This window comes from Urtica dioica, chromosome 4 (assembly GCF_054948205.1).
Source record: "Urtica dioica subsp. dioica isolate 48M chromosome 4, U.dioica_male_clone48M_v1_H2, whole genome shotgun sequence".
Classification (NCBI taxonomy): Eukaryota; Viridiplantae; Streptophyta; class Magnoliopsida; order Rosales; family Urticaceae; genus Urtica; species Urtica dioica.
The window spans coordinates 14,867,549-14,883,958 of NC_142759.1; the positions used below are offsets into that span (position 1 = coordinate 14,867,549).

Sequence of the window (16,410 nt, forward strand, 5' to 3'; positions counted from 1 at the left end):
CTTGACTGCGTACAATTTACCGCCGTGGTTGTGCATGAAAACATCGTACTTGATGTTAACATTGCTTATACCAGGTCGTAGTGCGCCGGGAAAAGACATGGATGTTTTCTTACGACCGCTGATTGATGAGCTGAAGGAATTGTGGGAAACCGGTGTTGTGTTGAGAGATGGTTCGACCGGTGAGCTATTCAAGTTGTTTTCCGTACTTCTATGGACGGTGAATGATTTTCCAGCGAGAAGCAGTTTGTCGGGATGGAGTGGTCAAGGGTACCTTGCTTGTCCGACGTGTAACAACGACACACCATCTTTCAAGGCTCGAAACAAGATTGTTTACTGCGATCATCGTCGATTCTTGCCGTTGTTACACCCGATGAGGAAGAGCAAACTGTACAAGGTACGAAATGAGAAACGACCACCACCAGTGAGAAAATCAGCGAGCGATATACTTCGACAATTGCGATTAGTGGGAGATGCAACCCCGGGGAAGCACCCTGACTTCGGCGGAAAGAAACGAAAGCGCGATGCGAGTGAGCTGAATTGGACAAAGAAAAATATTTTCTTCGAGTTGCCGTATTGGTCGAGTCTTACGCTGAAGCATAACCTTGATGTAATGCATATAGAAAAGAATGTATGCGACAATCTTCTGGGTACCTTGCTGAACATCGAGGGGAAGACGAAAGACACAGATAAGGCGCGGTTGACTTTGGCGGACTGGAACATAAGGCACGAGCTTCATTTGTACCAAGAAGGAGATAGATGGATGAAACCGCCTTCGTCATACACTCTGACACCTTCATAACGGAAGCGGTTTACTGAGTTCTTGAGATCTGTCAGATTTCCCGATGGTTTTGCGGGGAATTTGAAGAAGAATGTTACCGCGGATGGGAGGTTGACGGGTTTGAAGTCTCACGATTGTCACGTGATTATGCAGCGCCTATTGGCTCCTGCTATTCGTCCTTTTCTGGATCGAACAATTTGAGATGCCATAATAGAGCTCTGCAACTTCTTCAGACTTATTTGCTCTAGAACGCTGGTAATTTCAGACATTGAGAAGGCGCAAGAGGATGTGAAGCTTATATTGTGTAAGTTGGAACGAATTTTCCCGCCTGATTTCTTCACAATCATGGTTCATTTGGTAATGCATCTACCGGAGGAGGCAATTAACGACGAAAAAGTCGTCGCTAATTATCTGTTTCAAAATGAAAAAAAACTTCTCGTCACAACATTTAGGGACGACTTTATCGTCGCTAATATCGTTGGTAAATATTTAGCGACGAATAAATCGTCGCTAAATATATTTAGGCACGGACAATTAGCGACGATTATTATCGTTGCTAAAATCGTCGCTAAATACATTTAGCGACGATTATGGTGTTATTACCGACGAAAAAAATCGTCGGTAATTGTTGAATATGTTGTAGTGTATTTATTTACATGTGTATGGCTGATTTGTGGCAACAATTTGAGTGAGGTTCACTCATCGGATTTGAATAATTCCAAGTGATATGGATTCTTCGTAACGAGTGGTATAAAATTGAATATTTTTTTGCCAAAATCGGACCTAGGATGAATGAGAAATTGATGCTCAAAGTAGGCTAAAGAAACACATTTATTGTGTGATGTGGAAGTGGAATACCAAGAGTCCCACATTGGTTGGGAATGTGTGTTGTTGTAGTGTTTAAATACTATCCTCTTTAATTAGTGGATATCCAAGTGGAAGAGAGGAGAGTGTGTGTGGGTGAACCCTTAACCCCTCACGCGCGCCGCCGCCGAGCCGGGCCGGGCTCGGGCTTCGGGAATTGTCTCGGTCTCGGGCTTTCTTTTTATTGCAAAGTTCACTTCCAAAAATGTTTTAATTTCATAAATAACACTTTTGTTACGTTGGGAATTAAACCTTTACTCGTGAGGGATTAATGTACCACCTTTACTCGTGGCCATAAAGGCTGAAAAACGTTGCACGGTTACAGTGCGTTAATGGCCGGGTGTAATAGCCTCATTTGGAGCGTTAAATGCCTTTAAAGGCTGGGCGGTTTTTGGATGTTTCAAAAACCGTACCTTTGGCCTATATAAAGAGGCTTCAGCTCTCATTCAGAAGACACACACAACAATTCCTTCTCTCCCACTATTCCGGTTTTTCTCCTACCCAGAAAAATTTTCTCTTTTCTTTTGTCGTGGTGATAGTTTCGCATAGGTCCTAGTTCGCCGAGAGTCAAGCCTATTGGTGCTAAGCTTGCCTCTGTAGTCGTTGTATTCTGAGAGGTTCTAAGGTTTAACCGGTTTTTATTTGTAATTTGTTATTTCCGTTTCATTTTCCTTCCATGCAACTTGTCTTGTATTTTCGTCAATATTAATATAATATTGCTAACAGGTCTAAGTCAAGATCACGTCTAAGACTCTCGAACTAAAAACGTCAAACCTAAACCCTTTAAAAAAAATTCATTTTTAATCTAAATAAATTATACCTTTAATTTAAATATTATATCCCTAATAATACACTTTAATTCTTAAAAAAATAGTTTTTTTTTATGCATAAGTTATACCGTCATTTTTTTTTTATGAGAAAAACGACCAAGTAATTGGAATAAAGATGCTTACTCTACCCTAGTCCCGTGAGCAAAATGAAAACATGGAAACAAAGAAGACGGTCAATGGCTAATCTCTCATCCGGCAAAAACTATTTAATAACAACAAAAACTATATTTTGTATATTAGTACTTATACAGATGAATTTATTCCACATTGGAATGGGAGGTTTATTATATATCGATGTTATTTGGAAACATGGTCGCCATTATTATTAGTCAATTGTTTTGTCGCATAAAAGCATTTTGTATGACAAAAGAACTTCGGATGCGACAAGGGTGCTTCAGCAAAATCTATTTGTGATACGGAAAAATGTGACAAGTTAGTTCAACAAAAATCCTTTTGCGATACTTAGGGGTCGTTTGGTTTTATCCTAATTTTTAAATTTAAAAAACAGATTTAGAATTACGTTTCAGAATATTTTAAATGTTGTTTGGTTATGTTTTCCATTCAATTGTAAAGAGATAAAATAGAAAACAATTTTTCATTGTTTTCTGTTTTCTAAACAAATTTCAAAGAAAACAGAAACATGATTCTAAATCTGTTTTCTAAATTCATAACCAAACAGTTTTTCTAAAACAGTTTTCTAGAATTTAGAATCAGAAAACAGAAAACGGGAACATAAAACATAACCAAACGGCCCCTTAAAGTTTGAATTGAGAAAACATGTAGCTTGATCCGTTCTTGTCGTTTATTCGGTTGCTTATTAAAGTTTTTGAGTATGCCAACTTATAAGGATAAATATAAAATTAACCATAATAAATAAATCTATTCAAATACATAAGTGATGGGTTCATGCATGTGTAGAAATGATTTAAAATGCTCTTCTGTCAACCGACTTTTATATGTAGTGCAGTCTATATGTTTTATCTTTTAATACAATCATTGATAAACTTTAAGATTTTCAGTACATAGAGTTACCCAAAAAAAAAAAAAAATCCGAGAGCCGAATGCTGTAGCGTATAGTGAATTATTCACATACTTTATAAAATGAAATTTGCTACTGATTTTATTATCAATAATTAACTGATAACTTTTCTTAAATAATTCATGCCCATCAATTATCAATGGGCGGGAAATCATTTAGACAAACTTACCAATTAATTATTGTTAATATGATTGATGGCTAATTAAATATAAGGAAAATAACACATATATACCCACTGTTTTAGTGAAATCTCGAGTTTAACCTTTGATTTTCAAAAATGCCGAGTTCATATACCATCTGTTCAACTAAAATGACGAAATTATACCATTTCAGGATAACAGTGTCACAAATCTCCCTTTCATTGATATTAACTTTTACATAAGAAAAACCGAATCAAATCCAAATCAATACTCAAACTTTCAAATTCTCAATTTTGAAACAAAAATAGCTTTAAATTAAAATTAAATTATTAAAATTCATATCTCCCGAGAGATGATTTCATTCCGTGTTCGAATTGCAACTCTGAATCTTGGATTCTCTGTTCGAATTTGTGATTTTGATGACTATCAACTGTCGATTTATACTCATTTTATTTTTCTTTGTTCTTCACGATTAAGAGACTATTGTTTATTTTTTAGTTTTTAATTAAATTACATATATGACGCGACTGAATAAAGATAATTGGTGTTTACATATAAATATTATAGTCAATGTCAATGAAAAATCAATAAAAAGAAGACTCGTGGCACTATTATCTATTTCAAAGTATAATTTCGTCATTTTAGTTAAACAAATGATATGAACTCGACATTTATGAAAATCAAAGATTAAACTTGACATTTCACTAAAACACAAAGTATATATGTGTCATTTTCTCTTAGATATAATTAACCAAACTTTAAATATTATGCAAACTTCAAATTTTTATAAGACTATAACTATAGAACTCTTATAAAATAATAATTATTTATATAATTCAATATAATATTGTAAAAACTAAAAGAGTGAGGTCAATCCTTTTTTTAACCTATAATAAGTCCAGGTTCAGGCAAATTTCAGGTATTCTTATTTGGGAGCCGAGACAAATCAAACCAGAGAAATAAGACTTTAGGCCCCACTCGAGAGAACCAAGGTCCTTGGAGTTCAAAGGATTGGCCTGAGCTTAGAAGGCTCTCTTATGAAAATACACTTCTAATATAATATTTTCATTTTTAAATTAAAAAATTGTATCACTAATAATCAACTTTAATTTAACTGGAACCATATTTTTACAAATAAAATCTGTTATATATATATATATATATATATATATATATATATATATATATATATATAATTAAAGCTGCATCACACAATATTGCTTAGTGATGAAATTGCTACTTTTTTTTTTTGTATTATTCCTAAACTATAACATCTTCAATATTTTTTGACCAAAATACGATATGTCAAAATTAATCCAAAATTATGACTCCATGTTTTATAAAATTATCTTTGTAACTTTAATATTCTCTCTCTCTCTCTCTCTCTCTCTCTCTCTCTCTCTCTCTCTCTCTCTTCCCCGCATCCAAGCGAAGAACTCACGTTTCTCATATTCCTTTATTTTTGTTCATTTTTCATTCTTCCATTTCTTTATAGTTGTTTTCATTTCGAGGTTCGATCACAACATAGGTTAAGTTGTTTTCATTTCGAGGTTCGATTACAAATATGAATTTACTTTTTCTTCATTTTTTTTCTTATGGTTTTTTTAACTATGTGATATGTGACGTCAAAGAAATGCATTCGAGATGTTTTCCTAAGTTTTTATGCAATCTGTAAATTTTTGGTTGTTAGAAAATATGGGAATTCATTTGAAGTTTTATTGACATACTTTGTGAATTTATTGACATGAATGTCAATAAAAAAAATTTCGATGTCAATAAATCTTTAAAGAAATTCTCATAATCTTAAAAAAAAATTCAAGAATCTAGGTTTTTTAAGAACTCGTGTTTTCAAATTTATTGATATTGATGTCAATAAGTTCTGCACTTTATCGGCATTAATATCAATATAATCTTCACAAAATTAAATCTTCAAAGAAATTCCCAGAATGTTAAAAAAAAAATCAGAAAATGGATTTTTCAAGAACTCAAATTTCCATATTTATTGATATTGATGTCAATAAGTTATGTAGTTTATTGACATAAATATAAAATAAATTTTCAAAGAATTTGGGACTCGTGAGGGTTGGTGAACCCGATCTTCATGGTTATGGTGAAGAACAAACAAGCACATTTTTTATTTGTAGTTCTTATCCAAGATCTTTTATAAATTACTATTGGAGTGAATTCTTGCTTCCTCCAAACTTGATCTCCAATGCCGAGTAAGTTTTCGCTGCTAGAACAAGCAAAACATCGTCTTCTTTTGTGCCAAGGAATCGACTGTAAATCTCGTTGTTCTCCTCACCAACATCGACGGAATCGAATCGGAAGGCTATGCCAGTCTCGATGTTGCTCTCGCCGTCGATTCTCATCACCAAATTCTTTATGTCCAGGGGTTATGTCGCCGTCGAGTCTTCGTCGTGGTTGTGGCTCAAAGCTCGGTCTTCTCAGTCAAGAAATTGACAAGAGCACGAATCTCTTCACCAACGCCAACGGAATCAAATCAAAAGGCCTTTCCAAATCTCGATGTTTCTCTCGCCGTCGATTCTCGCTTCCAAATTCTTTATGCCCCGAAGTTATGTGGCCGTCAAGTCTTCATCGTAGTTGTGGCTCAAAGCTCGGTCTTCTTGGCAATTGATTTGGAAACGTGAGTTCTTCGCCTGGACGTAGCGAGAAGAAGAGAAAAATATGAGAGAGAGAGAGAGAGAGGGAGAGAGAAATACTAAGGTTACAAAGGTAAATGTAAAAAAACATGCATCCATACTTTTGGATTAATTTTGACATATTGAATTTTGGTCCAAAAATATTGAAGATGTCATAGTTTAGTAATAATTTTTTTTTTTCAATAAAAGGAGTAGTCTCTTCACTCGCATAGTTAAAGCCAAATCAGCAACAACACCACCATTACAATAATGACACTCATTCAACTGTCATACATCAATCTGGTATTGAGATGAATCATAGGCTAAAATATGTGCTACACAACAACAAGAAAAGACTCTAACTTCAAGGAGAATGTTATTAATAATCTTGGACGTTGGTGGTTATCGAAATACCCACTTCCAATGAGCAGGAATTTCGATCCTTAACAAAAAAAAAATCCGATCATCAAAGATCAAAATTTTGACATATTAGAAGTGGAAGTTTCATTCCAGTGATTTTCAACACTATTTATAGAATAAATAAATAAATAAATAAAAATATTTAAATCTAAAATATGTCCTACTATCCAAAAAAAACTAAAAACCCGGAAGAAGAGTACCGGAAAGTACCAAAAATTTTAGTATCGTGAACATAATTTCCGATTCTGTAAAAAGAGTCAGAAGAATCAATTAGATCCAAGTGAATATATGATGATGGAGGAAACAAGGACACATCAAGAAAATGTGGTGATTATAGAAACAAGAGAAAATAGCTCCTTCTACCTATAAATGATCATAGTCTTTTTGGTTCGGAAATATATTTTTTTAGAAATCAGTGAATTTTTAAAAGTTATCACGATAAGGTCTGTTTGTTTTAAAAGTTAATTTAATTATTATTTAATTCTTTATATATTTTATCATTATTATCAATTTCATTTTTGTATACACATTATTTTAAATGTATACAGTCTCATAATTGTATGCCATACACATTTATAATGTATATACACTTCAACAAATGTTGATGTTTTATAAATGTTGTTATGGGTCATTTTCCCTCCGCAAGAAAAGTGAAGACCCAAACTAAAAAAGATGGGAAACTAGACACATTAAGCTCGGTCCAAGAGGAATTAGAGGAAGGCCCAAGAGAGATAGCAGGAAAAAAAATGTAAAGCTACGTGACCTCACGTGACCGTCTTTCGGCAAGTCACGTGATCGTCCTCCGGCAAGCTACGTGATCGCTCTTTGGCAAGCCACGTGACCTTCCCTTGGCACGTCACACGACCGTCCTTCGGCGAGCTACGTGGCTTTACCTTGGCAAGCTATGTGACCTTCCTTCGGCAAGTTACATGACCGTCCTTTGGCGAGCTACGTGACCTTCTCTTGCCGCGTCATATGACATTCCCTTGGCGCATCATGTGATCACCGTTCGGCAAGCTACATGACCTTTTTGTGGAAAGTCACTTGGCTATCCCTTGAGAGGTCATAGGAATGTCAAATGACGATTCTACTCTTAAGGCAAAACTATAAATACCTTCAATTCCACCATTTGGAAGTAAGTTTTTTCTCAACTTAACAAACTTCTGCCTCTCTCTTATCTCAGAGTTTCTCACTCTAGAATTCTGAAGCAAGGACAAAGGCCCCCCCATCTCACATAGCACTTTGGATTAATGTTGAGCGTCGGAATCCTCCGCGCTCTTCTAGCTCACGTTTCTCTCTTTTTCAGGTGGCGCACCCTCATAAACCTCTTTCCGACACGGAAAATACGGCAAGCTCAGGAGCGACTTTCTCTCTCTTTTAGGTGACGCGATATCGGAAACTTCTTCCCGACACATCAAAGGCGCGAAGTTAGGAGATATCTTCTCGTTTGACCACCGCACATTTATAGGGTCCGATCTTAGACGAACTGCGGTAAGTGTTGATTTATACGATTATTTAAGTGTAAACTGATGTATACAATTTATTGACATTTGTATATGATTTGTATACTGAAGAGTATTATCATCCTAAATATTTGAAAAAAAAAAATTCAAAATGTTTTGAAACTATTGTTATTTTATAGAGGAAGTCTCCAAACTCCAAAACAAACGTTGTCATGTTCACTCTTCTCTTTTTTTTTTTGGGATTATTCATATTCTATGAGTTGTACCATGATTTTGGACCAAAATCTACTAAACCCAAATAAATCCTAAACTATGACTTAATAAAATGAGTAATTACATATTTATCCTTCATATTTAGTTTATTTTTATTAGTTTATTAATAAAACAAAAACAATTATTTAGTTTATATTATGAAAACAAACATCATTACAAAGAAGTGTCCGCCGGTCATTGGAATCTCCTGGGAATGACGGTCATCAGAATCTCCGACGCTGAAGCTCCTGGGAACGACGATCATGGCCACCGGAGAGCAGCCCATGGCCATCCCGGCGGCGGCGACCTCGAAGTGTCCGCCGGAACAGCCCGCCATGGATTCCGCGTAGAATTTCTATGGTTTTTAAAGTTAAAAAACAAAAAAAAACGATTCTCGGGATTCTGGATAATTTTGAAAAGTTTCTGAAAATTTCTGGGTTTTCGTTGAAGATTTATTGACATTGATGTCAATAAAAATGCATATTTATTGACATCAATGTCAATAAATCTTCAAAGGAATTTCCCATAATCGTTGAAGATTTATTGACATTGATGTCAATAAATATGCATTTTTATTGACATTAATGTCAATAAATCTTTGACGAAAACCCAGAAACTTTTAATAGGACCAAAAATTCAACGACTTAAACACTTTTAATAGGACCAAATTTTTTTCATGAAAATGTCAAACCCTAAACTGAAAAGACAATCTGAAAAAACAAAGATGAACCCAAACAAAGATGACGAACTGAAAAACGAAAAGAGAGAGTGGAAGAGTGCTGAACCCAAACCTTATTTTCTTGATTTGAAGCAAAGAGAGAGACGTGAGATGTGAGAGAAGACATAGAGACATGAAATACGTAGAAAAAGAGAGGGAAGAGAGAGGGACGTGAATAACCCACCCCATTAATCCAAAAATAAAAAAAGAAAGTCAAATAATTAAATAAGAAAGAAAATAAATTGTTATTAAAAGTAAGAGTATTTTGTATTTAGTGAAAATAGGTAATCATAGTTTAGGATTTATTTGGGTTTAGTAGATTTTGGTCCAAAATCTTGGTACAAATAATAGAATAGGAATAATCCCTTTTTTTTTTTTTTTTTTAGAAGACATAAATTATTATGGGCCGAGCAGTAACGAAACTCCGATAAGCAAAAATTTAACGGCCCAATAAAAACAAGACCCAATTTTAGGCACGTGCCGATTGAACAAAGCGTGTGAAGCCAGAATCTTTTGGATCGCGTACTCGTCTCTGAAGTCCGATAAGAGATCAGCTAGGCTAGCTATATATATATATATAATTGTTTTATAATAATATATCAACTAATTAATTGATCAGCTTTCTTGGGCGGTAATTCAAGAGCCAATAACAGAAAAAGAAAATAGATTTATCTCGGTTAAGCGAAATCGAGAGAGAAAAAAGGTCAGAAGAACGAAGTACCTAAAATCTCTGCATTCACTCAAATTAGGTCTTCCGGGCTCCAATATGTCTTCTCCGGGCGAGTAATACCCTTTCCCTCTTGTCAATTAATATATTTCAATTTGTCACTTTCAAAGTTTAGAGAACCATAGTTTGACTCTGTTTACGATCGTCTTAGTTTTAGTTTTGATTTTTGTTTTGGTTTTGTGTGGGTGAATGTAAGGGTTGTACATTTCTAGCTGATCAAACCCCTGCCAGTGGTTATCGTTCCTTCGATTGGATTGTGATTGGTGTATTAGGAATTGATAATTAACATTATATATTCATTGAAATTCCCATTGTTTTGCGACACATATTGCATACACTTCGTTTCGGTTCGAAGATAGTAAATTTTAGTGAACTGCTTATGAGTGATGGAATTGTATTGGTCTTCATAGGCTCAGATTTGCGTAAAGTGTTTGGCAATAAATCAGAAAGATAACCCCGGTATCGTGACTTCGAAATGAGATGTCAATTTGGGAAAACTAATAAGTGATGATAAAAAAAAAAAACAGAAATTTTTTTGGATGTTTTTTTTATCCCCCAGATGCTAGATTGTGTCCATATCGTGTAAATTTTCTCGTGGTTACGAGCTATCTCAAGCTCTGTTTATTTTTATTTTTTTTCCTAATAATGTAGTGTTTGTCTATTACTTTCTTTCTTTCAGGTTCTACAACTCTCTTCCACCGATTAGCAAGGCCTATGGGACTGTGTGCTTATTGACAACTGTGGGATATCAATTGGGAATTTACGATGCAAAGTTTCTTGCGTTATATTACCCTTTGATAATTTTTCGTTTGCAGGTACGGATCAATCCGCATTTACTATTTTCCTTCCACTGACGTTTCAATAATTTTTTTCTCCTCACATCTGAATAAGTGCCATTTATTTTCTTGCAGTTATGGAGGTTGATCACGTGTTTATTTTTCCTTGGCCCGTTTTCTATAAATTTTGGGATTCGTCTCTTAATGATGTGAGTAATTTCTCTGTAGCCTGAACCCGGATTTTTCTAAAATATGGCTTCTCGGCTTTTTGAGCACGCCGATTGAATTTTGTATGAGCGGACATGGATTAGGGTAGTGCTGTTTGAAATGAAAATTCTGGGGATCAATGTATGTGTGTGATTCCTTGATGAAACGAAAGAAACTTATGTGTTCATTTTCTGATATTATTACTGATCAGAGCTAGGTACGGAGTTCAACTAGAAAAGGGACCGTTTGATCGGAGGACAGCGGATTTCTTGTGGATGATGATATTTGGAGCCTTAGTCTTACTGGTATGTTAAGACTTAAGAGCATATTTTAATCTCATTTAGTGAATATCATCCTCGGCACACACGAGCTTCGTCGTGTGATAGGCGTTCAGTGAATAGAATTTCAAAGTTTGAATCTTGCGTTTCCCCGTGTTTTTCTTGCACCGTAATATTTTGTATTTACTTTAGTCATGCTTCGGTATAAATAAGTCATCAAAGCGTCATCACGGTGTATGAGAAGAGTTGTTTATCTTTTAACTGTATTTTTCATTAGTGGCACATAGTGTAATTGGAGAGAATTGTTCACCTCTCAAATTGTGAACAGACTCTTTTTTTTGGTTCTTGACCCGTAATGCCCTCAATTTTTCTTTTCTTTTCAGACTTTGTCCATTATTCCTTATTTTAACACCGGCTTTTTGGGTGTGTCCCTCGTGTTCATGCTCGTCTACGTATGGAGCCGGGAATTTCCGACCGCTAACATTAGCATATATGGCCTTGTGACACTAAAGGTAATTTACTTAATATTTATGTTTGATTTATTTAATTATATTTTAGCAGAAATAAGCGTTGTGGTTTGTCTAGTGGTATAGCAGTGTAATCAGAAGGGACTGTTCCACCCTCGCAAATGGTGAACCAAGTTTATGAATAAATTGTTGTTTGTGTTTGTGAATTCCGGGGCCGAAATGGTGATTTTTTGCAGGCGTTTTATCTGCCGTGGGCAATGCTAGCGTTGGACGTCATTTTCGGGTCTCCGATCATGCCCGATCTGCTTGGAATCGTCGCGGGTCATCTCTATTACTTTTTGACAGTCTTACACCCTTTGGCCGGTGGACGCAACATACTCAAGACTCCCATTTGGGTGTATCCTTTTGTTCCTTATTATGATGAAAGATTCTTAAATAATGCGATTCTTTTAGATTATTTGTTTCCCCGATGGATTTCCTTTGACTTTCGTGAAATGCAGTAACAGAATTGTTGGTAGATGGAGGATCGGAGCCCAGCCGAGTGTCCGAAGCCAAGCCCAATCCCAGGCCCAAGCCCAACCTGAAAGGAGTACCGGCACAGCTTTCCGTGGAAGGTCTTATAGGCTCAGTGATTAGATTAGTTGTCCTGCTTTTTCTTAATCATACGTTTTGTAAACGTTTGTTTTTAGGCTTAGCCCTTGATTTTACAGACCACTGTTACTTATGAGTTCTTTCCATGCTTAATTTTTAACGCTGATAGCAATGACATGACAGAGAAGTGACTTGTTTTCATTTAGAGTATTTCTTAGAAACTTTGATAAAAAGAGATCCATTCATTTTAAGAGCAGAAATACTATGATATGATGACAATTATGATACTACTCCTACGGAAAGTAAATATATAACAGAGAAGGCAGATTAAAATGACAGGTCATAATATAATACAAGATAATATATTTGTGAGAAGAAAAATTCAAAGAAGAGGTAACAAGACTTAAAGAGTAGAAACTAGATGTAGGGTCAAGGAAAAAGTTAGATCCATATTAATCTCTGGCCCTCTTTCTAATCCTAAAAAACACTCGCACGCGTATGTACGTATATTGAGAAAAACGCATGCAACAGAGAGAGAGAGAGAGCTAAGGAAAAAAAAAAAGAAAAAAAAAAAGGGAAACTTGGATAGAAAATGTCGTGGCAAACTTATGTGGACGATCACTTGATGTGCGACATCGACGGCTTGGAGGAGCACCGCCTCTCAGCCGCGGCCATCATCGGCCACGACTCCAGTGTTTGGGCCCAGAGCTCCTCTTTCCCCAAGGTCTTTCCTTTTTTATTATGCTATTTTTTGGTATAATAATGTCAATAATGTGTGTATCTCATATGTCAATAATGTGTTCAGGTCAAGGATGAGGAGATCAATGGAATCCTGAAGGACTTTGAGGAACCGGGGCATCTTGCTCCGACGGGCTTATACCTCGGCGGCACCAAGTACATGGTCATCCAAGGCGAGCCTGGTGCCGTTATTCGTGGCAAAAAGGTACCTTTTTGTTAGGGTAATATTGTCACTTCTTAATATCGTTTTGTAAATGTAAAGTCCGATTGATTGGCGAAATAAAAAGCCGTATGGATGCAAACCGGAAAAACGCTGGATTAGAGTGTAAAATCACATAAGCTGAATATTTTGCCGTCAAGAAAAGGTTCATGCTGGTCGCAAACTGGATATTTTATAAAATTATTGACGGACGTTAGGGAAAAAGGCGACGAGCGCCAAGTTTTTAAGTTTAGGAAATATTGGTGCCAAAGAAAAATGAATATGGAACAACATGCCACGACGCATAAAGTTTAGCGATCACCAAATATGATTTTGGTTAACCTTAATTTTTTTGTTCTTTACCCAAACTTCTTGATTAGCCGTTATTTATTTAATCATCCTAAACTCAATTAAAATATTTTTTTAACAAAATCGGTTGGCCATTTTTCAACCAATTAAAATTCGGTTAATTTTAACTTGCTGAAAGCAGTTAAATAACAACAACAAAAAAAAAAAAAAAAAGTGATGAGTTTTCCCATCTCTAAACGATCTCGGTGAATAAAAAAAAAAACTTTACTGTATAAAATATACTAAATATGTAAATGTGGTAAAATTTAATTGTAATATTTGAGTGCAGGGTTCTGGAGGTGTGACCATCAAGAAAACTGGACAAGCTCTTGTGTTTGGTATATATGAAGAGCCTGTGGCTCCAGGGCAATGCAACATGGTTGTTGAGAAATTGGGTGATTATCTTGTTGATCAAGGCCTCTAAGCTTTCTATATTGCTTTTTTTTTTTTTAATTATTATTAATATATATATTATATGTATGCCTTTTGAGACGTCTATTTTGTACTTCTTTTTTCTTATTGTTTATTCAGTCTTCAAAAGAGCCGTGACATTTTTGTAGGCAAATAATATTAATAACCCTGGAAAAAGCAGTTTTAAAATGCTGTCTTTGGTCTGGATGTTATATGATATATATTTATATATTCAAACTTGAATCTCATATTCGTATTGATGCGTTTTTGTCATAATAGCTTGAAAGAGAGGAAGAGTAGGTGTATGTTATCCATAGACGAAACAAATTGCTTTTGAGATACCTACTTTAAAGGAGAGAGAACGAAGCTCTCGCCTATGCGTTTCTATCGATTAGTAATTGTTTGGAGTGTGCCCTCTCCCGTACAAGAACCGAACCTGAGGTATTGAACGCAGTGAGATAAGCGAAGATCCTCATACGAGGTTTGTACGAGAGGCACCAAAAATAGAAGAACTCAACAACTTTTATGTAGTGTCTTTAAGACACGGTATTGCAATCTTGAACAATATGGACTCTCAAAAACTATCGTAGTCCGGTGTGTGTGTGTTGGGAACAACAATTCATACATTGAATTAAGAATTAATACATTAGCTTCGATAGACTGATACCTACGTAACTCAATGTCATGTCGGAAAATAATACTGAGATACTTGTAGTTCACCGTAAGATGACAATGTATAGAAGTTATTTCAATGATAGGACGAACCAAGTTGTTACAGGTAAGAGCATTTCAATGAATATACGGGCAAATAAGTTCAGTTTTTTATAACTAAGAATAGTGTTTAACATAAGAGATCTATGATGGTATCGGGGAAAAAAATGCTCTATATACTTACTATATCATGTGAATTCATGTTGGGCTCATAGGTTGGATTATCGTTATTATGTTACAGTGTTGTTTGTTATGTATGGAAATGAGCCTTAGACTAGTATAGTGCTCGGAGGCTTAATATGTAGCTTGCTATCCTAGTTATGATGATTTGAGGTATTTTTATGGTTTTGAAATTTCAACTTGAGGTGCTTGTTTGTGTCACAAAATGTTGGTTTATTTATTTGATTGTGATACATTTATATTATGCTTTTTTTGTTGTTGAGTTTATTACTTTAGCGTTCATCTCCATTGTATATGCTCCAAATCCAATTTCCCTTGACTTCTTCAATGGTTTTGGTTCCAAGAATAGTTCTCACAATGCTATTTTGATCCACAAGGCCTAAGATTGTGCATGCCCTTTTCTTGGTAGCCCATGATCAATAAATCTTAGGTCCCTAAATCTTATGATATTATGCTTCATTTACTTCTCTCATAGTAATGTTATTGAAGATATGTTGAGCAATATTGAGAGGCAAATATGTGGTTCCAGAACAGAGGTTGTATAAAAATTTAAAGATATCATGCATGATTATGCAATGGAAAATGTTTGTTTGTTTGATCTGGCTCATCTAATAACACATTTCTGTGATGTCATGTCGCAAAAGATTGTCATATTATCAACTTCGGACTGGACCACGCAATTTAAAAAGTTTTTTTTTTTTTTTTACTTAATTCAGTCCGATTTTTAAACAAGTCTCATGTTCTAATTTTTAATTGTTTTAATGATTCTAGTACATTTAAATCTAAAGATTTGTTGCTCAACATATTTTTAGAATTTTTTTTGTTAACATTTCAGATACATTTTTTTTTGGCGTTTCTCATGTCAAATGGTTTAAAACGTTTTGGTCCGATTATCATTTCAGATTGCACACCCTATTATTAACAATTATTATGTGGTAACAAATATTGGAGTGAATAATTGGACCCATCAGTACAGCCTGAGAGATTCGGACGAGAAAGGCCAAGATCTCCGTCCCCACCTTCTATAGGATAGTTGATTGTACAGTAGTTCATTAAGACGTTTAGTAGTCAATTAGTTACAAGATTGCGTGATTATGAATATGTTTTACGGATCAGATCTCCTCACCTTACTTGGCTCGATCTAAATTAAAACTCCAATCGAACAAAAAAGGGACAACTGTTCAGTAAATATTCAACAATATTCGTACAGGGACTTTTGATTAAAAATTATTACTAAATTACAATGTACAAACTAGATTCGTATTACTTACCATATAATTTTTGTTATCCAACATGTTTACACGTTTCCACATTTTTGGTTTTGTTAAAAAAAAAATGACAATCTTGGAGGACCTGGACTCGAGAAAGGGCTGAAGAAAAGAACAAGTCGCGAGACAAACGGAAGCGAATGTCTTTTATAATATTCACACGATTACGAATACCAACACACACAAAAATAGGGCCAAAAGCGTAAAATTACACCCAGAAAGATTATTAAACCTCGCACACAAGTTCGTATATTTTAATAAAATGATGTTACGTTTCGGAATCGAGGCAACAGACTTAACCAGATTTCATAAAATCAACTCTCGCGTCCGGTCCTGGCTGACACAACTCTGCCGAAACACAGTGCC

At 35.1% G+C, this 16,410-nt stretch overlaps 2 protein-coding genes across 2 annotated transcripts; both read left to right on the top strand.

Moving 5' to 3' along the window:
- Nucleotides 1–9,727: 9,727 nt before the first annotated feature.
- Nucleotides 9,728–12,390, top strand: DER1 (DERLIN-1). Its single transcript, XM_089611508.1, has 7 exons — nucleotides 9,728–9,926; nucleotides 10,550–10,685; nucleotides 10,782–10,855; nucleotides 11,065–11,158; nucleotides 11,515–11,643; nucleotides 11,835–11,995; nucleotides 12,099–12,390. The coding sequence occupies exons 1-7, from the start codon at nucleotides 9,910–9,912 to the stop codon at nucleotides 12,232–12,234; spliced, it is 747 nt and encodes a 248-aa protein (XP_089467634.1). The 5' UTR covers nucleotides 9,728–9,909; the 3' UTR covers nucleotides 12,235–12,390.
- Nucleotides 12,391–12,469: 79 nt separating this feature from the next.
- Nucleotides 12,470–14,051, top strand: PRF4 (profilin 4). Its single transcript, XM_089611509.1, has 3 exons — nucleotides 12,470–12,913; nucleotides 12,995–13,132; nucleotides 13,764–14,051. The coding sequence occupies exons 1-3, from the start codon at nucleotides 12,782–12,784 to the stop codon at nucleotides 13,896–13,898; spliced, it is 405 nt and encodes a 134-aa protein (XP_089467635.1). The 5' UTR covers nucleotides 12,470–12,781; the 3' UTR covers nucleotides 13,899–14,051.
- Nucleotides 14,052–16,410: the final 2,359 nt, after the last annotated feature.

Excerpts from the sequence above, each read along its gene's own strand:
- DER1 (XM_089611508.1), top strand. Across the intron at positions 10,686-10,781 it reads TGATAATTTTTCGTTTGCAG|TTATGGAGGTTGATCACGTG; the intron begins GTACGGATCAAT and ends ATTTTCTTGCAG. Across the intron at positions 10,856-11,064 it reads GGGATTCGTCTCTTAATGAT|AGCTAGGTACGGAGTTCAAC; the intron begins GTGAGTAATTTC and ends ATTACTGATCAG.
- PRF4 (XM_089611509.1), top strand. The coding sequence starts at position 12,782 with ATGTCGTGGCAAACTTATGTGGACGATCACTTGATGTGCGACATCGAC. Across the intron at positions 12,914-12,994 it reads AGAGCTCCTCTTTCCCCAAG|GTCAAGGATGAGGAGATCAA; the intron begins GTCTTTCCTTTT and ends TAATGTGTTCAG. Across the intron at positions 13,133-13,763 it reads CCGTTATTCGTGGCAAAAAG|GGTTCTGGAGGTGTGACCAT; the intron begins GTACCTTTTTGT and ends ATTTGAGTGCAG.